The sequence below is a fragment of the Dunckerocampus dactyliophorus genome, chromosome 1 (assembly GCF_027744805.1).
Source record: "Dunckerocampus dactyliophorus isolate RoL2022-P2 chromosome 1, RoL_Ddac_1.1, whole genome shotgun sequence".
NCBI lineage: Eukaryota > Metazoa > Chordata > Actinopteri > Syngnathiformes > Syngnathidae > Dunckerocampus > Dunckerocampus dactyliophorus.
This window is the reverse complement of record NC_072819.1, coordinates 32442161-32468287: the sequence shown is the minus strand read 5'-3', so window position 1 is coordinate 32468287 and position 26127 is coordinate 32442161. Positions and strand designations below refer to the sequence as shown.

At 41.6% G+C, this 26127-nt stretch overlaps 2 protein-coding genes across 3 annotated transcripts in view; one reads left to right on the top strand and one right to left on the bottom strand.

The window, feature by feature from the left end:
* The window catches only part of rarga (retinoic acid receptor gamma a), a 53126-nt gene extending 52360 nt beyond the window's left edge, over positions 1-766 (bottom strand). The window contains exons 1-2 of one of the 2 annotated variants that reach the window (XM_054776185.1): positions 721-766; positions 505-595 (exon numbers count right to left, since the gene is read on the bottom strand). The gene's annotated coding sequence lies outside the window, so the exon portion shown is untranslated. Of the gene's footprint in view, positions 1-504; positions 596-720 lie in introns of those variants that run through there. The other variant, XM_054776196.1, reaches the window with a different exon arrangement.
* Positions 767-8718: 7952 nt separating this feature from the next.
* Positions 8719-23272, top strand: nr1d4a (nuclear receptor subfamily 1, group D, member 4a). The gene is made up of 8 exons (XM_054796773.1): positions 8719-9186; positions 17864-18175; positions 18594-18682; positions 18760-18904; positions 20744-21273; positions 21361-21546; positions 21629-21839; positions 21921-23272. Exons 1-8 carry the CDS (start codon positions 9168-9170, stop codon positions 22115-22117), a joined length of 1689 nt encoding a protein of 562 aa, XP_054652748.1. The 5' UTR covers positions 8719-9167; the 3' UTR covers positions 22118-23272.
* The last annotated feature ends 2855 nt before the right edge of the window (positions 23273-26127 follow it).

Below are 26127 nucleotides of genomic sequence, written 5' to 3'. Positions count from 1 at the left end.
TTTATAACATTTAAAAAAAAAACATTAAAATATGAAGGTGGCCCCGCATCCTTTGATTTGTGAGTATGTTGCCCTCAGTGCTGCTCTACATTCTTCATGAACTCAATCAGCCGCCCTGCTAGCTAATCTAAAACAAACTGGAATAAATTGAAGTCTCTCATCTGTCATGACTCACATAAAGGCCACATTCAACTAGTGTGAAGGAGGGGCGCTGAGGGCTGGCAGGCAAGCAGACAGACATAAGGACGGTGATGAAGACAGCCTTTGGAGCCCGGGGCGAGCCAGTGCTTTGCAGGTGTGTTGGCAGCTACTTCTTCCCCCAAAACACTTGGTGCAGCCTGTCATTATCCTGTGCCCTGCCAGAACGTGTTCTGGTGATGAGTGCGCGGCTCTGACACATTTATAAGACGGTAAACACACACCCAGCTTGCAGCGTCGTCACGTACTCCTTCGTGACACGCTTAATTAATGAGGCAATCATTTATGTGGCGTATGCAAGCCTACCTTTTTCCCCGCCTGCAGCTGTGTGTCGGTTTCAACATTCCCCACAAGTTTCAGACTCCAACCAGTGACTGACAGGAGACAGCAGACTTGACTGTGAAGGAGACAAAAACAAAGTCACGGACAATCTTCGGACGAATAACCCCTTCATCAGCTTGTAAAGATCACACCATTTGTCCTTAACGCCTCATATATCATTTGAGTCATTTGTTAGATTACCCTCGTTTGTTGCCAGTCGGTCACCGAGTCAAGAGCAGCTTCAGGGGCGTCGATGAGAGACACCGAGGGGGCACATTCCCGGCCCGGTGGCTCCCCCTAGCGATGAGAGGGAATACTGCTGCAGCTGGACAGCCTTGTGATGAAAGTTAGAAATCACATTGACACTGTATGTAAAAATCTATGCATTTAGTCTCCCTTCTGTGTATACACATCGAGATGTAATGTAGCAAATATTCTGTAGTCATTGTAATCAATGAATTGCAGTGTTGTCCTGTTGAAATACCCAGTCAATACCACACAGATTCAGTCATGAGGGATACCCCCCTGCAACACCCTCAATCATGATGCCGCAACCTCCATTGTGCCGTGTGGAAAACAGCTCAGACAGCCAAATGGATCCTTCAGCTCAGGGCCAGTGACATTTTTTTGGGTCTACCACTTTAATTTGATTCCATATCCTTCAGGATCCTTCAAGAAATTTAAAATGACTATCTTACTGCGTCCAATCTCAGCAGCAATGACACGCTGCGAGAGGCCTTGCTTATGCAGCTCAACAATCCGACCGCATTGAAAGAGAGAAAGCCTTTTTGTTTTTGCCATCAAGAGATCATGACAGTTTTAACACCTGACAGAAAATGACATTGAATCCACCGTTTTGCCAAGATTTTGGCTTTTAAAGGCTGTGGTTATAAACCTTTGATCATCTGATGAACAGCCTATTTCACTGTAATGGTTGTTTGCAATAAAGTGCTTACTCAAGATGTTTTGTCTCACTCCCATTTCTTCTTTTTGTATTTTGAAGCTCTACTTAGAACCTCCCTAAAATCCAACCGTGCAAAATGTAACATCTTGCAATTTTTTAAATGGTTAAAAGGAATAGTGCACTTTTTTTTATTTTTTTTATTTTGCCCATCATCCACAATCCTTATGTGAGACATTAACACATGTCTTTCTCTTTTCTGTGCATTCTAAAGACATAAAAACAGATAAAAAAAAAAGAGGCAGCTAAGAATGCACATAATGGGACGCACCAATTCTGCCTATAAAGCCTTCTGCTAAAATGCGCCATTTACATAATGTGACCAGCATATTACCCAAGCTAAAGCGACATTGTTATTATTACTGTTATTAACATTGTTACGCCAAAGAACTACAGTGACGCCCCGCCACACCACACCGGCTAGCGACTAGCCGGTTAGCTAATAGCCGGATAGCTACTAGATTCACCACATACTCGCTCGCAGCACGTCAGCGCCTCACAATGCCTCAGGCCACTACCAAAAAGTAGCGTTACATATCGGAGCTGCCACCGCTGATGTTGTGTTTTTGTTTTTGAGTTTGGAAAAGTTAACGCTACGTGTAGCGTTCGTTTCTATGTTGCTATGTGAAATCAATGTGCCCAGGAAGGAAGTTCCAGTAATGCTTAAAATGACCAAAATACGGCAATACTGTAAGTATTACATGTTATCATGAATGTGCCAGTTACTACATGGTTACAAAACGTTGTTGGAGGTTTTCGAAGGTGTTTTAATAGCGGGCTTTGTAGGCGGAATTGGTATGTCCCATGACGTGCATTAATTACATAAGCAGCACATACAATTGTACTTGTTTGTACAAAAAGGGAATGCTCGTAGAAGAAGCCCTTTTCTCTGTTGCTTGTTTTTTATGTTTTACCTTTGCTGTAGGTTGTTGCTCAGTCTGTTTGGTCATTTTTTAGAATTACAGCTTTTTTTATGCACAGTACCTCCATTTTCAGGGGCTCAAAGGCATTCATTTAAACAGCTGACTCACAAAAAGTCATTTGGTTACTGTGGAGTAATTTTCACCTGTTCAATTCAGGATAAGTGAAGAAGATAAAGACTATATGAATTGTTGAGTCTGCATTTTGCTCCCATTAAGATTTACAAACAACACAATTATACAAGAGAGATGGCAAAAAATAGGTGTGGTTGGTGCATCACGGTCAAAATTGACAATGGAATTAAGATACCCATTATATTGATTCTGCCAAATTCAATAATATAAAGCAAACCATTTATTCATTGATTATCATCAATAAGTTATTGCTGACCGATAATTATCGGGCCGAATTATGATGTGATACTGATAAATCTGATAGCATTAAAATAGCTCTGATAAACAGTAATAAAAAAAAAAAAAAACCTCTCCAATATGGCGTGGCGAGAATACCCACGTGGGCTACGGTGGACAAATCAAACGCTCATTTTCTGTGACGTACTGCACTTGCTAACGGCCTGTCGTCACTTCCCCCTTCCACTCGAGCTAACTTGTAAACAATCATGGCATGTCGGCGTGTGCACTTCTCGCCAGCATCGCAACGACGGTGTTTTGAATGCCTGCCAGGACGCCAGCGCTGCCGAAGAACTGGCTACAATGCTAGCCACACTAGATAACCAGCCCTTTACCATCGTTGGGGATACAGGCTTTTGTTGACTAGTAAACCACTTTGAGCTACGGGTTGTACTTTCGAGCCGCCGATATTTTTCGGATGTATGTTTCCCAGCAAAATGCCATACTCCTGCATACATTGATAGAAATAAGGACAGCTTCCCTACTGATTTATGGACTTGGGATGTTAGCCCTGTTAGCTTGACAACGCAGCGGCTGGATAAGGACTTCACACTGTATTGTTTTGTTTGTTTGAAAAAAATAAACGTCCATTTCTAGAAACAGAATTGTTCTCGATTTTTGTTAGTCATATTTTCTTTAATAGTAGTGATGTCATATTTGGATGGGACAAATCTACAGGTACAGTTTTTGTCTAATTCACCTTGGAGTCTTACTTCCAGGTGTGCATAAAATAAAGTTAAAACTAAATAAAAAAAAATAATCATAGTTTTCCCAATTCACTATATTTCTATAGCACATTTTATAAACACTTTCCAAAGTGCTGCACAGACAGTAAAAATATAAATTACTACAGTAAAAACTAATAAGTCAAATGAAAATGAAGACATTTAAAACATTATAATATTTAACACAATAAAATAAATAAATACAAAAGTAGGTAAAAATACAAACTGTGATAAATAAAACTAATTCAAATTAAAAAGAAAATAAAATAATCTCTGGCTTTTAACTCTTAAAATGAGACATACAGCATTCAGTTGTGGGGGCCGTTTTTACATGAGGGGGGGAGAATGTTCCACAGCTTGGGGCCGACTACAGAAAAGGCCCGGTCTCCCCTGGTCTCAAGGACCTCAGTGTGTGCGCTCGAGTGTAAATTTGGATGAGGTCCGAGACCTATTGAGGGGCCAGCCCATTTCAACGCCTTAAAAACAAACAATAAAATCTTAAAATTAATTCTAAAACGAACAGGCAGCCAGTGAACTGGGGCTAGAATTGTGCTCTTTCTGGTTCCTGTTAAAAGCCGTGCCGCAGAGTTCTGGACTAACTGTAAGCGAGAAAGTAAATTAGGCAGTCATCTGCATAAAATGATAGGAGATTCCATGTTTTCTGAATATTGCACTAAGTGGGACCATGTATAGAGTAAACAGGACATCCCCAAGAATTAATCCCTGGGGGACTCCACCTCGTCCACTGCCCCCCTTGACTGTGTAGTCCCCAAGTCCCACAGGAAGGCATCTCCAGGACAGGTAAGACCAAAACCACTCAAGGGCAGTCCCCATGACACCCACAGAGTCTTCCAAGCGAAATAAAAAAAAATAGTATGTTCCACTGTGTCGAAAGCAGCAGTCAGATCCAAAAGCACTCAAATGGTTGAACCACCAGAATCAGTCATTGAAAATAGATCATTAAAAACCTGCTATGGAAGGCCCTGTAACCTGACTGAAAGGTGTCTAAAATCCCATTTTCATCTGAAAAAGGCTGTATCTGTGCAAGAACGTTTTTTCTAAAATCTTTTAGACAAGTGGTAGTTTTGAAATAGGCAGATAATTACATAAAATTGAAGGATCAAGACCCGTTTTTCTAAGCAAAGGTTCAACAGCAGCCTTCTTACAAAAGGATGGGACAACACCAGAGGACAGGCTGCTGTTGATATTACAAACATAGGGGCCAATAGTTGCCCACACCTCCCTAAAAAAGCGAGGGGGGAGTGGGTCAATAGGAGAGGAAGAAGGCTTAAGTCTAAAATTAAAAGAATGGGGTGATATATTATATATTATATAATATATATTATACTGTATATATATATTATTATATATACAGTATAGACGCAACCTTATCATTAAAAAAGTGCAAGAAAAAACATGACAACAGGGTTAAAACCAGTGTAACATTCATTCAACTTCAGGCCTATCCAGCTGACACTGGGTGAGAGGTGTGGTACACCCTGGACTGGTCAATCACAGGACATGTATAGACAAACAACCATTCACACTCACATTCACACCTATAGACAATTTAGAGTCAACTATTAGCCTAACATGCACATTTTTTTAAACTTGATGGCAATGTGGCTGCTAATGGAACATGCTCACTGGCGTTTATTGATGATTTGACTTTTGACAGAAGTAAGAAAATGAATTGTGAAGTGGATAGGTCTACACTCTGCTCACAGTCAGGCATATAACTGCAAAGCTGATCATCAGAATTTAATCTGCCCCGTGAAGCGCATAATGACCCTAAACATACTGCGAAAGCAACTCAAGACTTTTTGAAAGAAAAGAAATAAAATATTATTCAATGGCCAAGTTAGTGGCCTCATTTCAACCTAATAGAACATTCTCTTAATTTACTGAAGACAAAAGTGAAGGCTATAAGACCTACAAACAAGCATCAATGAAAGTAGATGCAGTGAACGCCTGCATGGAGCCTGCATGGAGCAATGCCGATTGATTATTATATCAAAATTACTGTACCAGAAGTGGTCTCTTTCCAGCCTGGATTCTTGTTGATGGTCGTGTAGCCCATTACAGTCTTCTTTGGGCCTACAATCTTGTCCTTGAGGCCTTTTGTCAGCTCTTAGGTCTTGCCCATGTTGGTGGACAGGTTTGAATGGAGGAGACTGTTGAGATTAAGTGTACTTTCCTAAAAGGGACAGGAGTAATTTGTGTGTTTTATGGGCACATAACCAGTCTGAGGGTCAGGATGCTTGCTGGTGGGTAGGGGAGCGAATACCCTACTCACAAAAAGTTAGGGATATTCTGCTTTCAGGTGAAATTTCAGGGTGAATTTAAAATGCACTACAACCTTTGAGTGAACTTAAAGGGATTTTTTGACACAATGTTGTATGACATTCCCGTCAGCAGTGTAGCGCATCAGCAGTGACTTACCGCCCACTTGGTCTTGTGAGTCGATTTCTGGTTTTCGGATTTTGGTGAGGAGGAACGTACTATAATTCCGGTTAGTTGGCGGGGCCACTTAAGTAAAGAGTTTGGCTTCTCAAAACAATATGCGTTCAAAAGTGTAATACATTTGCATCACAAAAATGCCTCCTCGAAAAAATTAGACCTCACAATCGTTCAGCTTTACTTTCTCTCCTATTGTATGACTTGGTAGTGTCACCTGTCCATTGTTGTGTATGTGTTGCACAGTGTTTACATGCGCAGTGATACAACGGAGAGAAAGTAACACCGATGAGTCAATGTTAATGCACTACACTGCTGATGAGGATGTCATACAACAGTGGTTGTCAAAGCGTCTGTGTAGGCTCTCAGTCGTACAGGAGTTGTCCATCGAGGGAAAGGCTTCTTGAGATGTCATCTGTACTTCTGTGAAGAAGGTGTCGGACGTTTCGCTTCTCATCCGAAGAGCTTCGTCAGCGAACTAACAAGTGTTGGTAGCCTAGGCCTTAAATACAGTAAGAGTGGGCGGAATTGGTGTGCCAATGCCCTCCTCCTATTGGTTCCTTACACTAAGACTGGGAGGAGTTGTGGTCTAAAACAGAGCAATGTGGTCTATTCCATCCACTGTAAAGATGAGGAATGCAAAGAGCACTACTTTGGGGAAACTAAGCAAATGCTCCAAAAAAGGCTTTATCAACATCGCAGGGACAATTCTAGTGGGCCTCAATCAGCAGTACATCTACACCTTAAAGCAACCAATCACTCTTTTGAGGACAGCGTGGTAAAGATGTTGGCCAAAGAAAACAGATGGTTTGAAAGAGGAGTAAAGGAAGCTATTTTTGTCAAACAACAGAACCCATCATTGAATCGGAATGGTGGTTTGAGGTTTAATGTGGACCCTGTGTTCAGCAGGTTACTGAGACCAAAACCCACAGCTCTTAGTTTTGCAAATGAGGTGGAGCCAGGGCCGAGCCAGAACAATAGATGCTAACGAGCCAGCATCAGAGTCGTTCATACCCAACTACAGGGAGCTACACTTCCCTTTGATCTGAGGTGCTAATAGTAGGAGAGGATTAGACCACAACTCCTCCCAGTCTTAGTGTAAGGAACCAATAGGAGGAGGGCATTGGCACACCAATTCCGCCCACTCTTACTGTATTTAAGGCCTAGGCTACCAGCACTTATTAGTTTGCTGACGAAGCTCTTCGGATGAGAAGCGAAACGGCCGACACCTTCTTCACAGAAGTACAGATGACGTCTCAAGAAGCCTTTCCTTCAGTGGTTGTCAAACTTTTTACAGTCACGTACCCCTTCAGACATTTGACCTGAAGCCTTGTACCCCCTACTCCTGCACTCTTAAAAAACATAAACATATTTTTATCTTATTTAACTTTAAATATCGAACATAATAATTGGTTAATTAATTTGATAGTATATCCGGGTCAAAAATTGACTAAAACGCCATGCGGGGATTGGAACAATATAAACTGTAAATATAAAAGAAATCTTTAAGATTAAACACTCTCAATGCACAAAATGAACAACTACATGCTCCTTTCTGCTCTGTTCTCCTAGGTGCTAATTGTTTTTCATTTTTATTCACGTACCCCCTACCACAATTGGCGTACCCCACTTTGAGAGCTGAGGTCAGACAACTTCATGTCAAAAAATCTATCCCTTTTTTAGCTACTTTATGTGGCCGGCTCAAAATTATTATTTTTTTAAAAACAGAAAATACAAGACCACCAAACGGCTAGCATATGTTACCAATAGTAATTTAAGAGAACAAATTTAACACATAAATGATTTGTCACAATTAGAAGTTAATCTTTGCAAAAAAATTGCAGTTCGAGCCAAATAAGATGACTGGCATTCAGGCTGTCAACCATCAATCCTGCACAAAAAATGTGCATTCCCGTCGTGCGTGCATGTCACAAAGGCAATCTTCTAGAATGAAAAAATTAAAAAACTGATACTTTGGTGGTTGCTATATTCTTGTTGAACCGGTGAATGAAATCATATGCTTTTCCAAGCACTGCTTTTATAATATGACATGATCTTTTTGTTGTATGACTGTGTATTATAGTGGGTCGTGACTTACATGGTCGGACCAGGAAGAGGGCGGGATATAATGCTTGCAGCTCCTTTGAACGTGAGTGGTGTACTTATTTCTCTCAATTAAATGCCAATTAATTTATAACCTTTGTTTAATGTTTTGTTGTTTTTTTTTACATTGTGTCTCCCTAAGTAATTTAAGTGCTGGACTATCTTTGTAAGGATGTTTATTTACAAAATCAGCAGGGCATCAAACTGATATTAGAGATGGATAGATGGATAGGACATCAGTGGGTGCACCTAGTACCCATGGCACTTGCCCAGCGTTTGGCATGCCGTCGTGTTTACCACCAACTCGCAGCCGGCATCGCTTCTTAGAAGAAGCAAGCAGTCACGGTGAGCCAAGCCCATTGTCCACGTGCTTCATCCTACAGGCGCCTCTGCCCTGAGCAGCACAAGCTGTATGTTTTGCATAAAATGTGTATCAGTAGGGCAGCGCTCAGGCCGGCACATGGAGAGCGCACATGTTGCGCGGCTTTACTGAACACACAGCACGGTCGAATAAGCACTTCAAACTCCCCTCAGCCTCACATCCCCGCCAATGAAAAGGCACCAAAAAGGGAGGGGTGAGTTGGGGGGGGGACGAGGGAAAGAGAGCGAGAGGACTCGGCGAGGTACAAAGACTGAGCCACATTCCACACAAACACAAGTTGGTGGCGCTCACATTTTCTACTCACCTGCAAACGTGATGAATGTGGGTGTTTGTATCAGTGGGTGTGTGTGTCACGCATGACACACGCGGATGTGCTGAGTCTACTTTCTTGGAAGGCATGCGTAGAAGGCTTTAATCCTCACTAGCAGAGACGCGGGAAGCGGAGCGCAGCAAGTATCCAGGTTACCTCCGAGAAGAAGCGCTCCAAGTCCACACTGAGGCAGAGACACCAGTCTGCACACAGTTAACAGGGAGGGGACACTTTAAGCCAGTTCCATCACCTTCATTGTTTTGCTCCATGGAGCAGGTGTTTTGGCTTTGACAAATCTTGAAAAGATCTGTTTCAGTCTGATTTGAGTTCAAAGTTTATCTTCAAGTTTTCTTTCAAGCCACTAAGATCTTCAGGAGAAATGGACAACAGCCCTGGTGGTAAGAAGATTTTTCATCCTTTTTATCCAATTGAGTAAGATTGCTATAAACTGTGATATGGAAAATATTTAGCATTTCATTTTGGTGTGACTCAATTAGCATATGTATTTTAATTAGGGATGCTCGGATCGATCGGCCACCGATCAATATCAGCCGATTTCTGTGAAAAAGCACGTGATCGGCATATGCCAATAAATGCCTTTTACCGATCACAAAAGCCGTTCGCCTCTGGCTCGTACTATTGCAGCATGCGGACTGTAGCGAGCGTCCCCCGCCCACATTCCTTCGCAATGCGCAGGCGTGCCAAACCCAAAGCAAACATGTCTGCCGGTTGGAACTTACCTGCTATTTGTGAGAGTGATATAAATTTTAAACCCTGCAAAACATACCACTAAAAATAACTCGTCGGGGTAGCACGTTATAAAGCCTTAATTTACTACGGCAATTGAAGAACAAACACATGGTGACTTTTCGAGCCTCACGATGTGATTATCAGTCAATCGGCAGTTTATGTAGCCAAGGCTGGACAACACTCGTCTGTATGTGCATGACAATCAGAAATCTAAAGCAAATAACTCGAAATATAACTGAATTCATCGAACTAGATGACCAGCCTCTCTCAGCGGTGGAAGACACCGGGTTTGCCGACTGCTCTCTCACTTAAGTCCTGCTAGAACGTACTCTCACATCCAAACTCTCTTTAAAGAAGGCGTCTCATCCTCTGTAAGTTTCACGAGTGATACATGTTGTCTTGAAAAAGTAAGTCAAATATATTTTTGTCTAAATGAAGGTGATTTTATAGTTCCATTTTTCATATCATATAGCCGATAGCAGGAGGGCAACCAGGTATTGCGAGCCCCTTGAAAAAAACCACATTGGGCACCTCCCCTTTTTATTTTTTAATAATTACCTGTGATCAGTGTCGGTATCGGCCGATTTCACTCATGGATGATCGTTATCGGAATCGGCATCATAAAACCCTGATTGGAGCATCCCAAATTTTAATATTACAATATAATGACTTGTACTTATAACAATGACGCATGTGTAGCTTGTTTTTTATCAGAAGCCTAGAAATGCAAACAACATCACCTTTGCACGCAAGACTGCTAACTTGAAGTATTTGTTGCTTTACAAAGTTTCAAGGTGAATCAAATGCTAAGATCTCCATAAATGCATACTTAAATGTCAGTGCATGGATCGCATCACTGTGCGGTGATGCTGTCCACTTCCTGCTGAGCTCCATGAAAACAAACTCACGTGCAGCTGGGAAGCTGTCACTGTTGTCGCTGTTGTTGCTGCTCTTATCGCGACCTGTCGTTGCCGCTCACATGCAATGGTGCATTATCAACACAGTGAAACTTTGGCATAGAAGGGTGTGTTTTGTTTCCTAGATTAAGGCCAACCTAAAAGTTAAACGGTGTGGGACATTAGCCAGCTCTTTGTCGAGGTCAACCAAAGTGCACATGTCCTACGCTTCCTCTTCTTTCCTACTTAGCAGTGAATCATTAATAGCATGGCACAGTCACGTTCCTGCGCAGGTGATGTCCACACCTTGCACTTGCATTGGCATGCCATTACAATCTGAAGGTAATATTGGACTTACAGCAAAACACACTCAGCGTGTCATGGCTCTCTTGTTAACAGTGACAAAATAGGCTGGTGTTTTCACATTGGAAAGACAGTAAAGAATGTAGTATTAGAAGAAGTGAGTTTGATTAAGCAAGTAACTCATGCTCTATCTGGTATTTCTGACTTTAGGTATTACAACAAAAAGCAGAAAAGCTGACAAAAAATTTAACTTTTGTGAGAGTTGACCTGCATTTGCTGCAACTGCAGTAAATGCGCAAGGCTTTAAATGTATGTGAACTGCACTCAAAAGACTCGACATCAGGTTTGCTAATTATAAAGGCAAGTCAAAGAACTCAACAATCTCACAATTTCCGGACAAGCATTGGCATATGCCCACCACTTCAGTCACACTGCGCCAGACTGATAACCTTAAAATACAAGGCAAGGCAAGGCAAGTTTATTTATAGAGCAGAATTCATACACAAGGTAATTCAAAGTGCTTTACAGAAAAGAAGGGTACAATCACTTCATTAAAATAATTCCATAAAAACATGAAGTCATTACATAAAGTTCCATAAATCATTCCATAAAACAAAAAAGATTAAGAATGAAGAGTGCAAATCAAATACTTTCAGTTGTCACATGCACAGTTTAATAGAAGTGTTTTCAGTTTGGATTTGAACATTGACAAAGTTGACGATTGTCGCACATCTTCTGGAAGATTGTTCCAGATTTTGGCAGCATCAAACTGAAACGCAGCCTCATGATGTTTAGTTCTGACTCTGGGAACCCGCAGGATGAACACAAGATGGTTTATGTGGCTCTAACATGTCAGAGATGTACTTTGGCGCAAGACCATGAAAAGACTTGTACACAAGCAGAGCTGTTTTAAAGTCTATTCTCTGAGCGACAGGAAGTCAGTGCAGAGACCTGAGTACTGGACTGATATGGTCATATTTCCTGGTTCTAGTCAGGACTCGAGCAGCAGCATTCTGGATGTACTGCAGCTGTACCATATAATAACAATGGTTGATTAACACCGTCACAGGGGGATCAGTTATACAATAGGTTTATTGTGGTTGTACAACAGAACAGAATCTATACTTAAGAGTTGTGCCTAATATTTCATGTAAATGTCATGTAGTTGACAGAGGTGAGGTATTGCAAACAGCTCTCAGTAGTGCAGTGCAGTTCTACACCACTGTAATCTACAACCACAATACCATTAAATTATTTTATTAGTTGAGTTAATTAAACTAATGTAAAATGTATTTAACTAAGTATGTATTTAACCATTTTCATTCTCTGACTAGAAATGCAGTCATAATGCTGTGATCTGTTGGAGTTGGTATTATCTGCCAAGATTACAGCCTCCAGGGCAAGGGTGTCCACAGTTTTTGGGCTGCATACATACAAACTGAAGAATGACAAGGCTACCTTTATATTCTTAACCTTTTGTTCATCAAACATGCTAAAGCTAATCCAATACACTGTAGGTCATGATATGCAAAGTAGCTAAATAAAATATGTAAAGAAAAAAACAGCCTGCAGTACAGCTTTGTGTTATCGGTGCTAAAAAAAAAAAAAAAAACAACATCCCAGGCCAGTGAGGATAAAGTAACTGAAAATTGGGACTGAAATTATGACAGCAGCTAGTCCTATAAAACAAATATTTAATTGCTTCCAGGCATAGTAATGCCCCAAGCCACTTGTGTCTGTTGTTCCGTCATTTTGGATTAAAGTTAACTTTCACAGTGGCATTGAAGACGTTGCCATTGCCCATCCATTTACTTGTGAAAGACTGGGTTTTCCATGCTGGACAGTCAAAACACCAATCAGCATCAAGACACTACAGTAATTCCCAACTGACCACCAGTCCTCAGAGGTTTGACAGAAACAAGCCAGAAGGTGGGCTCAAATAGATTGGGGCCCACTGCTATAGATGACAAAGAAAATAGTAATTAGTACTTGTGTCACAATACAACTTCTTCCTCAGCATTTTGTCTAATGTACATGGTGAGAATAAAAAAAGATGTGGCGTTTGCTGTGATGACTGCTGCAATAGATATGTCAATAAACAGGGGTCCTAGACGCGCTGCATCCAAAGTGCATCCATCTAGGTGACACACAGTTAGACCACCCGGAAGACAGCATGCTGCTCTGTTTAATTTGCCTCTGTAATCATTGCACACAAAGCTCTTCCTCCTGACTGGAGAGAAGTTTGGAAAACGCCTGCAAAAAAACAAAAAACAAAAACACAACACTCACGTGGCCTCCCTCGCAGAGCCTCGTGCGGCGCGTGAGTTACATGACCCCGCCCCCCGCCGCTTCCGCTCTCTCACAGGCGCTTCAGTGTCGTTACTGCCTGCGGGAGATGGTGACGGAGTTTGGTCAGTGGGTCAGCGATTCCATGCATTAAGTGTTTTTTTTCATTCGTCACGTTTCTCCGCCTCATGCGCCTTTTGCGTGAGTGGAAAGTGTCAGCCACTAAGCCCCGCCCCCGCGTGCAGTGGAGGCTGAGTCGATGTTGTCTCTGCAGCATCTGTCCCCGTGTCATCGTTTCGGGGCAAATATCCGATTAGGGCGTGTTTGCTGCTGGAACGTGACTGTGTTTTGAAAGCGAACGGATCTCATCCTGAGCCGTTTGGACACAGATATCAGATTAAAAACACCGTGCAGGCTCAAGGGAATGTTTTAAATGCACGTGCACTTAAAAGGAAGGAGGTTGCTGTCTTTTTAACCGAGGTGACCACACATTGCCTGAAAGATAGGTACATAACAAGTGGGCTATGATTTACAGTAACATCGTTGGACTTTTAATTGGCTGTTTTGTACCACTTCAAGGGACAAAAAAATATGCTCCAAAGCCATAAATCAGTGATGGTACAATGGTCTACTTTTTTGCAGAGTGTAGGATAACAAAAAGCATGCATGCATGCTTACTAAGACAATTTTTACACACACACAAAAAAAAGAATCAATTTAAAGGGACCGTATGCAGCGTGTTCCTTCTATGGAGGACACCAAACATTTGTAATTACTTGCTAGCATTATAGCCAGCCTCTTCCTGTTTTGAGTACGCCAATGTAACACGTGCATGTCCACTAGTTATGTTTGTTGTCAGCTAATGATAGCAATTTAGCAAAGTTTCGCGACTAACGTTAGCTATTGTTGAATGTATAGCCTATCATAAAAACAACAATGCAAATTGCCGATCGCTTCTCTGAGACAGCTTTTGTGTGTGTATACGTGCCATGCATGTACATGAATACCAACCGCTGTGAGTGACAGCCATGAACGCCAGTTATTTTATTTGTGCGAACAAAATTTTTGCAGTTTAATTTGTAATTGTGAAAAATATAGACATTTTTTTCACTCTGTTACATTTTTTTTCAATTTGGAGTGAGTTGCATATACTCCCTTTACCCCATCGCAGTAGTGATACTTTTTTTTTCTGCAACTTAGTCATCCAGTATGGGTGGCCTGTATGTTAATTTTTCCTGACAGGTGCGTCTGGTATACTCTTCCTGTTCTAGTTGTATTGCTGTTGTTTTATTTGTAAAGCCACCGAACACTGTACGTTTTAAGAGGGGAAAGACTAAGAGGAAAGAGAGAATAGAAGATAGAGGATAGCAATGGTGTAGGCATCTTCGCCTTTGTCAGTCAGGGGAATCGAACCTACACCCATTAATAAGCCTTGTGTTACTGCACAAGTATTCTATACTATGCAACATACTGGCGACTGAGAAGACATAAGCATTAACAGTTAGTTTTAGTATAAGGCTCTATAAACAAACTAGCAGGATAGTTACAAAATCATTAGGTTTTTAAATGTGAACAAGTCCACAGCACATTCTGGTTGGAATATTACACTCAAAACCTATATCACTCCCTCAATAATCTAATTTAGCCCCACCAGCGCCCCTTATAATTGCATGAGTCAGAAGTTGTGTGGTGCAGCATCAGTTTGGAGAGATGCTTGAGGCAGGTTCCTGTGATATTGACCTACTTACACTCAGTTTCAGTTTGTGTCTACTGCAAAAACCAAAGTAGCTCTTACAAATCGCTAGCTGTAGCGCACAGTAACCATTTCTATTTTCCTGCATCATTTTTATTGTAACACCTCTCTTGGAAACCAGTATGTCATGGTTATCCTTGATGGATGCCACCTGAACAATAGCCAAAAGTAGGAGATAAAGTGGAAAGGAGACAAGTGAATGTATCCGTAAAGTTCTTCCCTGCTCACGTTTCTGTGCCTGACTCCAGTCACAGGCAGATTAGTGTGTGCACGGGTAAGCTCAGGATTGGCATTGAAGTCTGATTGTCTCTTCAATTAATGCTGTCTAGAGTGACCTAAATTCTAAAGTGTCTTGTGCCGGGTGACAGTGTGCTATAGTCAATCCAATTCAGCTTGCTTGGGAAGTCTCTAAGGATGAGGGGAAACTGTCATATAAATGAATAGATGGCCTGCAGGCATACTAATGCACTGAACTTAATGGTTGACTTAAGCACAGTTTATGGTATACCTTTGGGGTAACTGTGGCTCAGGTGGTAGAGCAGGTCGTGCAGAGGTTGTCGGTTCGATCCTCACTCCCTCCACCCAGTCACTGTCGTTGTGTCTCTAGGGCATGACACTTCACCCACCTTGCTCCTGCAGCCAAACCAGCTCCAAATTGTAACGCTCCGCGTACCACTGGACCAAGCAAGGGAGCCCATGTTGAATGGGCAGCACATGGTCTCCATACAATTGTCTCTCGAGACACAAGGATGCCTATTACTACTATGGTAGCCTTGGGCCAATTCTTCTATCAATAAGTTTACAAGGAGAGACAATAAAAATATTTTTAAAATAAAAAAAGAGGATTTCATGCTATTTGAACTAAGCGTATACCTCGTACATTAAATAGTTGTACTGTGATGTTACCTGACGATGGCAATCATTATAAGCATTTCTTGAATGTCTTTGTGCCAAATATTTTTTGTAGATTGGTTGACAACAAGATATCAGCAAAAAATAGACAACCACAGGGAGCTTTGAATGTTTACACCATCTATATTGACAGTATCACTTGCCAGTTTGGGATTGTTAATTCACAGTGTTTACAGCGCAGTGGCTCTCAGGTTCATACATTTACTGCACATGTGAGCCTTCAGGTGGACATGCAATGTGTTAAGGCAAGGTGTGGGAGGAGGGCAGGGCCTGGGATGGCTGTATGTAAGCTGTGGAAAAGGTGAGGTTCAGGCCTGCACTCTGTTGAGTCTGTGGCTCTGGCTGGCATGAGTCAACAAATCCAGCAACACGTGCTGGCTGAGAGATTATCTCAACGTTTCAGCTCAACAAATACTGTGTGCATCAGGAAGGCAAGCACATGTACTGCAACACAGGCAGGCAGATGCATGCATTTGCATCATTTCCACATACACTGATATCATACCAGGGGCGCCACCAGGAATTTTGCGTCCTTTAAGAAAAATCACATTGGGCTGCCCCCGGGTAGCTGTTGTCACCACATCTCTATTTTTTGGGTCATTGGAATTAACTTCCACCTAACTTCCCCCACCCCATATGGTGCCCCTGTGTCATGACGGCTTGCAGAATCTAATGCCACCCAAGTTGTCATGTATTAATGTAACAGTATGTCTATGATGCAGTGCAGGACAAATTACAATCATCACTAATAAACATACTGTACCCTCTACAGTGTGACTCAAACGTGAGCATTATTACCTATGCAAAATGTATTTTACTCTTGTATTAGATCTTAATAGATTGTTATATGTGATCATGTAGGAATTCTGAACTGCAGAAAGTATTCAGTGGGGAATCATGCAGTATCATATCATGTATCCCTGTCCCAAAATGTGCGTGTTCATTACTTTTATTAGTAAGAATAGTTAACATTAACAACTTCACCCTTTTGTGCAATCCACACTGCCAGGCCTCTCCTATGCGAACACGTGACTCTATGAAGTGTTGGTGGCGCATGAGCAGCAGTGGGATGGAGTTTTGTTAAAAGCACTGACTTCGGTTTTGTTGCACATCGCAACAAGGGATTGCAGATTTGTTTCGGGCTGAAACCGTGTCAGGAGCGCACGCATGTGAGGCGGCGGTCAGGTGTCGTGCAGCTCTCCCGAGTTGGGCACGGTGCCACGGGAGAGCGAGCGCGGCTATTATTGGCGCGGAGGAGGCAGCGGAGCCCGCAGACACGTGAGGCCGTGTCTCAGCTCATCCACAACGCACGACTAGAAGTGAAGAGAGGAGGGAGGGGTATGTGCGGAGGAAAGAGAAAGCTCGGATGCAAGCACAGCCGAACGGCGATAACGTCCCACATTCTGCGAGTACACGCACGGTCCATGTAGGCATTGTGCACAAACATGAGACAGGACGCTTCCATGATAATAACAAACCTGGTGCTTTCAGTGGATGCTTTGCCTTGCTCTGTTGCCCTGTCACCAGCTGTGTTTTAGGCGCGCACTTTTTTTGTCATTTTGAGAGCCCCATTACGCTTATTACACTCAGGATGAGGCAACGACGCTGCAGCTTCTCACGGAGTTTTTCTCTCCTGTCCTCTGGGCTTGTGCAACATTACACCACGCTACATCACAGATTAAAGAGGGCATGAACAAGTTCTACATTTTCAGAAACAAGGCTATACGTTCCCTGAAGGTGCTAAGAACAAATGCATCCACTGGTGCTAATAGCAAGGTCTCACTTAAACTGTTCATAACGTTTCTAAAGCCAGAGAGATGCAGGTGTGGCCTCAAGCCATGGGCAGTAGGGGTTGGGGGTGGGTGGTTTGGTGTACAGCACAATTCCAAGGGCCCCTGGGGGGCACTGTGTTTTTTATAGACTCCAGCATACTCTTTTGACCCTAGTGAGGACAAGCAGAATGAAAATGAATTAATGAACTACAATTATTGTATATGTCCATCAATTCATACATTTTCCATAATGCTTTTCCTGTTCAGAAGCCAGAAGCTGACCTAGGGCGAAAGGCAGACCCGGTGCCTTCAGAAAATACCAATAAGCACGAAGTGTTTTGAGGTTGTCTTGAAAACCTTGAATGACGTTGTGATCTGACCTCTCTGCCTTTTCCCTTGTCAGCAGGTGGAGGAGTCATCCTATATGCAGGCTCCTCTGGAAGCGCCAGCCCCAGCCCAGGCAGCCCCTCAAGTGGGTACCAGACACAGTCACCTTCCTCCCACTCGCAGCCATCATCGCCAGAGGAGGTTACCTTCACAGAAATTGGAGCACTGAAACAGAAGGCAGCAGGGTCCCCCTCTCCAACTTCTAAACTGGTGTTCCAGTTCCCGGAGGTCTATAGTAGCCCTCCTCCTGCAGTAGCGACTCCCCAGCAAACCTATGCACATCCAATTGCTGGAAAAAGACCATGTGGCTTCCCAGGAACTTTCACAAGTATGTATTTTCTCACCATCCTCAACAATAACAGTATCTTAACATATACTGTATATCAAAATTTAAGTTTGCACTCATCCAGTGGGGCACCAACCAGCAACTTCAATAAACAGAATTTCTTGACTTTTTTCTCATGGGTATGCCTCATGTTTAAATGGTGCCTTGATGCCAGGCAAAATTAGGGGTCCTGCAAAGCTGCCCAACAAAGTGGCATATGCCAATCACGCCCATTAGGAAATCAAATAGACAATAGAAATGATTCCTAAAAAATGCATTATGAGGATTATAGGACGAGTTTGCTCATACACATTAATTTACTCCCTACTCTTTATTATGTGTAAAATGCATACAAGACTGCTGCCCATCCCTCTAATACACACCACTGCACCCTGTGACTGTCTTTCTGCTCTTTCCTCAGAAAATGGCGGGATGGTGCTGCTCTGTAAGGTTTGTGGGGACATTGCATCTGGTTTCCACTATGGAGTTCATGCATGTGAAGGATGCAAGGCAAGCTCCTTCAAACTGAAGTCTTAAAATTTCTGGGGTTTTTTTCAGCTTTTCACATGTTTTTATCATGCTTTCAGGGATTTTTCCGCCGCAGCATCCAGCAAAACATCAACTACAAGATGTGTGTGAAGAACGAGAGCTGTCTCATCATGCGCATGAACCGCAACCGGTGCCAGCACTGTCGATTCAAGAAGTGCCTGTCTGTTGGCATGTCGAGAGATGGTGAGACATCTTGACACAGTTTAATGCAAGAGGCCTCTGTGAAGAGCTGCCACAGTGCCCTGATTAGGCAAAGCAGCAGGGAAATGGGCAGTCAGGTTGCAGTGAGGAGCTGATATGTGGGGCTGAGTGAAAACTGGTATGTGGATGGTCTTTGAAGTTATGATACCATGAGTTCAATCATTATCTGCACTTCAGCACCTGCTAAGGCACTGCCAATAAGTACCATCTGGCTTTTTGTCGCTCTTAAGTTTCTAAATGTCTTTCTATGACCCTCAGCAGTTTGCTCCAACAACACTCTTGGTTGGATGCTCTGGTTTTGCACACGCTCCCCCCACCTCCATGTATCCACCGTGTTCCCTCTGCTCTTTTCCAGTTCCCCCTCAGACAAAGATTTATGAGTAGAGGAGCCTTAAAGTCCCTGAAGCTATCTATCATCTGGGAAATTGCTGCAAACACAGGAATTATTTGAGGAAATTGGAACAGGGTCAACTTGATTACCTTGTGTATGCCTGTACAACGTCACGGGGGATAGAGAAACAATTAAGATGCACAAAACTGCCAGAAGTGTGACAGGATTTTATCAAGAATAAACCTCACATCTTTTTGATTGCTCTGGACTAATTGATCATGTATCCCTGCAAAAAAAACAACAAAAAAAAACAACTTGGCTGACCCAGAAAACCACAAAATTGGGCTTATAATGTAGTCATACATTGTGACCTAGTTGGTGCAGTTTGCCAGCTTCTTCTCTGCAGGGTTTCTGTTTATCTACACCCCCAGCCCGATCTAATAAAGAGGTTACCGTTATTTCTGCATGTGCCTGACACTTCTGGTGCGTGGAAACAACTGGGTGGCAACCCATTGACAGTAAAAACAGTTAGGCTGACCCGTTTAAGATGGCATTTCTTTTAAGTGTTAAGGACCGCAACCTAAAAACCCACTTTTACTCCATTTCAACGATTACAAAAACAGGAAAACCACATGCAACTGCCTGAATATATAGTACACCCTGATTTAACAGCACACAGGCAGGCATCAAGCCTAGCAACATAGGCAAATATAAGTACAGTATTTGCATAAAGTCACATCTCTTCTCTGAAACAGCATACTGTATTTCCAAATTACAGCATACCACAATGGAAAGGTTTTGTGTTTTTGCTTTTATGCTGGCTCTATCTTGCAGGCAATTAGACAATTGGTGTGTATTTAGTAATCTAGCAACAGTCCAGTAAATCATTTTACCCATATGATTTCTGTGCAAAACCTGTTCAGGCACGTCCAGCATACTGTGTGTTTTTTCATAAGTTTTGACATTCCAAAACTTTTCAGTTGCCTCATCTAACCCCACCTTGCAGCCACACACGCACATACACACACAAGCCCTCCTACTTTCCATGTACCCCCTCTCCCATGTCAAATCTTCCTCTTCATGCTACTCTGGCTGTCGCTTCAAGCCCACCTCCCTCATCCTTCTGCCGCTCACAAGCTCGGTACCAGTGACATCACGCTCACGTTGCCCCACTGCCCTACTTACAAGAGAGGGAAAGGAGGGAGACAGTGGTTGATGAAGGAGACGATGAGGCAGATGGTAGCACGGGGTCTATAAATAGCATCTCCAGCTGATAGTTACTGTGGGAAAAGGGAAGAGGAGAAGGGAGTTTGCATCTTACAACATACATGATCCTCGTGCTACAACAGTTCAGCTGGTTCATGAAATATTCACTGCTTCTGTAGCCAATATAACATTTTTAATAGAGATATGTGTCCATGTTGATATATATGTCAAACCTAAACAATGGGGGTAAAGTTGTTGATCTATCTTGCGTGTGTTTTCTGCAGCTGTGCGTTTTGGCCGCATACCTAAAAGAGAGAAGCAGCGGCTTCTGGATGAGATGCAGAGCTACATGAACAGCTTAAATGAGTCAGCTGCTATGGACATGGACTCATCCTCTGTGAAAGATACACCCCGCAGCGACGAAGATGGCAGCTCAAAAGAGGCCATCGGGGCCATCTCCAGAGCCTACCATGACATCTTCAGTGGGAGTAGCCAGGAGAGGACAGCCAAGAGGGCTAAAATCACCACCAGCAATAACAACAACAGCAGCACTTCTCAAAATGGCACTTTCTCGCAGATTGCAGCAACACCACATTTTGGACAGAGTTACCAGTCTTGCCCAGTTGATGACAACCAGGTTATGTTCCATAACATGGACAACAATCGCTACACTTACTTAGTGTCAGCAAATCAGAATCATCAGTCAAATAGTGCAACCCCTCAAAGAGGCCCTGCCAATTATTTTTGCAAAGCAGGAAATGCCACAAGTCAGACTTCCTGCCCTTGGAAGTTAGCTCCGGGAGCAAAAGTGCTGGTAAGTGCAGGAAGAAACCTGAAATACTGTCATGTATTTCATCTGGCTGAAAACTCATGCATTTGTATGTTGTTTCTGTCATCCCAGGCCTGTCCTCTTAATGCATGCCCTGTATCTGGGGAAGAGCGCACGAGTCAGGAGATTTGGGAGTCCTTTTCTCAGTGTTTCACCCCTGCCGTCAAGGAGGTGGTAGAATTCGCCAAGGGCATCCCAGGATTTCAGGAGCTTAGCCAGCAGGACCAGGTCATGCTGCTTAAATCGGGCACCTTCCAGGTAACACATATATGACATCTTCTGTTGAACCATTGCAAAATATAAGACTTGCTGAAAAAAAAAAAAAATCTTGTGTTCTTAGGTTCTGATGGTGAGGTTCTGCACCTTGTTCAATGCTGCCGAGCATACAGTGACCTTCCTGAATGGCCAAACATACCCCCTGTCCACCCTGCAGGCTTTGGGCATGGGCTCCCTACTAGATGCAATGTTTGACTTCAGTGAGAAGTTGGGCTCCATGGGGCTTGAGCCTGATGAAATGGCCCTGTTCATGGCTGTGGTGCTGGTCTCTGCAGGTGGGAAAAGCTCATCAAGGGACATGGATGAATGATGATGAAAGAATGATTTAGTGAACCAGCGTCCTCTGCTCTCCTCAGATCGTTCTGGCATCTCAGACGTGCACGCCGTTGAGCAGCTACAGGAGGGTCTAATCCGTGCCCTGCGATCACTGATCACTCGCCGCCGTCCTGATGACACCTGTCTATTCCCCAAACTCCTCCTGCGACTGCCAGATCTCCGTACTCTCAACAATCTACACTCCGAAAAACTTTTGGCCTTTCATATTGACCCTTGACTAAGCCACTCAAGCAAGGAAAAACACATCACACGCATTTACATACACACATACACACGTTACCTTCCAAGCATGGGACTTCCTTTGTAGGAGAGGATGAAAGAATGGTGCGATCTACGGAGAGGTTTTTTTTTTTTTTTAAGAAAAAGAAATAGCAATGATCCTTTGGATCCACCATTCTATAGTGTCTACTTCTCTATTGGGACAAATAAACATGTGTAAACCCCAACACCTCTTGAGAGATACCATTCCAGTGACAATATAAATCATTGTGTTGATATGACTGTGTTCAACAAAACCATTTGTGCACTCACTCTTTATATCCAGCGTGTACTTAAGAGTAACAGCCATTTCACCTCTGTTTATAAATACTCATAACCTATCAACAGACCATCAAATATTGTAGATCCAAACATTTTTTTTATCTTAAGGACCATTCATGTTGAAGAGACATGAGTTTGTTTGTTTTTAAGAGAAAGGGAATGTCTTTACAAAATCGAAAATATCGTCAGTATATCACTGTTTCACCATCTGCATTAATACTAAAATGAGACCATTCATTTATTGAGTCACCTGTACACAATAATTCTAAAACCTCACCAGCCATTTCAAATAAGTTCACAAATACATTGTATCTGCATCACTATATCACATCTAGATTGATGAAAAGGCTCCATGCATGTTAGGTTTTGTAGTTCTTTTATTTTTCTTTCTGTAAATATGATGTCTATCTTAAAGCGACTGAACAGATATGATGGATGGTAAATTGGTTTCGGGTTAGGTTGCTTTGCACGGGAGAACACGTAGTAGGGATTCTAGATGGACCTTTGAGACACTGCCTGCTGCACTGACGTGATGTAACCAACCAGCATAATCCCTGGAATCACCAGCACTCACTCCACATGCACTTGGCTCCTTTCCCCCAATGTTTGTCATACAAACTAAAGAGATATTACACTGTAGGGTGGGAGATCTTATTTGATTGGTTGTCTCACTGATTGCTTGATTGAATATGGCTGATTGAGCACTTGTATATTTTGTACATTTTTGCTCTTTAATAGAAATGATATAAAGTTCAGATTGTGTATTAACATGCCTGTGTTGTTTTTGAAACAAATATTTTCATTAAAAGTATGATGCACAAGGAAATGATCTATGTCAAGGGTGTCCACACTTTTTCTAGTGAGGGCCACATTCTGAAAAATGAAAGGATGCAAGAGCCACTTTGATATTTTGTAGTGTAATATTAGTATGAATTTCGCTTTTCCCCCCATTTTTGGTGTTTTTTTAATTTTTATTTTCCAGCTTTCTTCTTAAATAATCTTTGTACATTTTCTAGTAGTATGGTGACTCTATTTCCATAATATTTTGACTTTATTTCCATAATATTATAACTAACCAACTTAATTAAAAAAAAATATGACTTTTTCATTTTGTTTAAATTTTTTATTTAATATTGCAACTCTGTGCGACTAAAATGACATTATTCTTGCTCATATTTTTACAAGTTTATGCTAGTAAAATAGCAACTTTTTTCTGGTTAGAATATCTTTTTTTTTCTCTTAATATTTTGATTTTATTCTCGTAAAATTATGGCTGGTTTTTCTATTTCTGCTGTAGTTTTTTTTTTAAATTTTATTTTCCAATTTCAACTTTCTTCTTGTAAATGTTCTTCTCGTAATTACAACTTTATCCCCATGATATTTATTTTACCGTATCCATAATATTATAACTTTTTCTCCAACCTCATTTTTCCAAAATTACAACTTTATTTATTGTTTTGTTTCTTCTAATATTACTGTAAAAAAATGAAGGTGTTGTTGTTTTTTTTTTTTTCCCCTACTTTAAAAAATATTTTATATTTAATATTCTTTAATATTGCAACTATGTGCTACTTTTTTTTTTCTCTCGACTGGGAAAGACGCGCATGGCAGGAGCTCTGTTGAAGATACTGGAAACTTGAACCATTTTGGTGCTTTCCCGACTACACTTCATGAACACAAGATCAGCACAGCTTGCTGAATCCCCCAACTTTAACTTGGATAGGCGAGAGGTACAGATTCTTTGAAATAAACTACCTACAAGCATCAATACCTGCTAGCAAGTCAGGCTAAATGGCTAACTGCTGAAGGTCAAAACGGTTGCCTAGCAACAATGCCAAACACAAAGCAAAATTATACTGGCTCTCGATCCACGGACTTAAAATCACATTTAAAAAAAACAACTCCAGGATTCAAAAATTGTCTCAAGAAGAACACACAAGGGCGGCCGCTCTTGGTTGTTACAAACAACGTGGAGGTTAAGACCAGATAACATTTAACAACGCCACTTAGCTAAACAAAATGCCCAATTCAAGTGTCACTCTTTGGATGAATCCAAACACATTTTTCATGGACTTTGGACAGTCCAAATGCAGAGCGTACATCAGGCCAAATGTGGGTGCCTGAGGTGGGTTTTGGTCTTGCATGACAATATCTACCACAATAATGATAGCAGTCAATGGATCAAGATGGAGAGTCTTGGGAGCGCTAGGTTCATCTGCGTTGATGACAGTCAGTAGCCCAAAAGATACTTGTGCCCAGGCCTCGTTAGTGTTGGAATCCTGCAAAAAGTCAGACAACAAGACATTACTAAAGTGTAATGGGGCTTTCTTAACACAAGGAAATGACAGTAAAACTGTTTTAATATTAAAGCATTTTTTTAAATAAATGAAATGACTTACCTACCTACTTCCTGATGAAATGTATATATAAAAATGTATACTGAATCAATTAATTCATCAAAATTGGCATTAACTGGGGTTTACAACTCATTTTGAGTAATATTTTTTTAGGATATTATCAAGATAATATATCCTCAAAAGTGTCAAAGACAATACTTACAGCATTTACTGTTCTGTCACTCACTGTTATTTAGCTAGTTGTTAAAGACATATACCGTAATTTCTGGTATATAGGACGCTACTTTTTTCTTAAACTTTGAACCCTGCGGATTATACAGCGGTACGGCTAATTTATGTTCTTCCTGATTTCTTGTTTTTTTTGCAGGTTTGTCACACTTAAATATTTCAGATCATCAAACAAATTTAAATATTAGTCAATGACAACACAACTGAACACAAAATGCAATTTGTATTATTAAGGCAGAAAAAATCCAAAGCTACATGGCCCTGTGTGAAAAGGTGATTGCCTCCTAAACCTAATAACTGGCTGGGCCACCCTTAGCAGCAACAACTGCAATCATCTTTGCAGAATTGTTGTAATTCAGCCACACTGGAGGGTTTTCAAGCATGAAGCAACTTTTTAAGGTCATGCCACAGCATCTCAATAGGATTCAGGTCAGTCTTCATTTTGTTTTCCTTCAGCCATTCAGAGGTGTACTTGCTGGTGTGTTTTGGATGATTCCCCCGCAGCAGAACCCAAGTTGGTTTCAGCTTGAGGTCACCAAACAGATGGCCAGACATTCTCCTTCAGCAGAATTCATGGTTCCATTTATCACAGCAAGTCTTCCAGGTCCTGAAGCAGCAAAACAGCTCCAGACCACTTCAACTTGAAGCAACTGTTTGTTTTACTTTTTCATGCCCAGTGTCAATTCAACTGTAAAAGGTGAATATATAAAATATATTCTAGTAGAGGTATAAACTCCTTTACAATGTAAATATTTTTGTTTTATTTAACAATGTCTCTCATTGAAACAGTACCGTTGTCCACTGGAAAGGACATTGCATAAAAATGGGGGCACATTGTCTTCAGCCAATTAATGCCGAAAATTAGCATTTTACTCAATTTCAGGAAGATATAGCGTTGTAATGCATGAAAGGTTCTCAAACAAAACAATTCGGAAAAACTTGTCAAATTAACTTTAACGTAACTTTGAAATTTGTTTATATAGCAAAGTCCCTTTCCTGTTTGTATATTTAGTTGTTTAGTTTAAAAAATATATAATTTCTTTCGCCTTCCCTATGACATCTAAAGTAAACAAAGTAGGACTAGGACTGCCACCTCGTGGCA

Excerpts from the sequence above, each read along its gene's own strand:
- nr1d4a (XM_054796773.1), top strand. Across the intron at positions 18,683-18,759 it reads ATGCATGTGAAGGATGCAAG|GGATTTTTCCGCCGCAGCAT; the intron begins GCAAGCTCCTTC and ends TCATGCTTTCAG. Across the intron at positions 18,905-20,743 it reads TGTTGGCATGTCGAGAGATG|CTGTGCGTTTTGGCCGCATA; the intron begins GTGAGACATCTT and ends TGTTTTCTGCAG.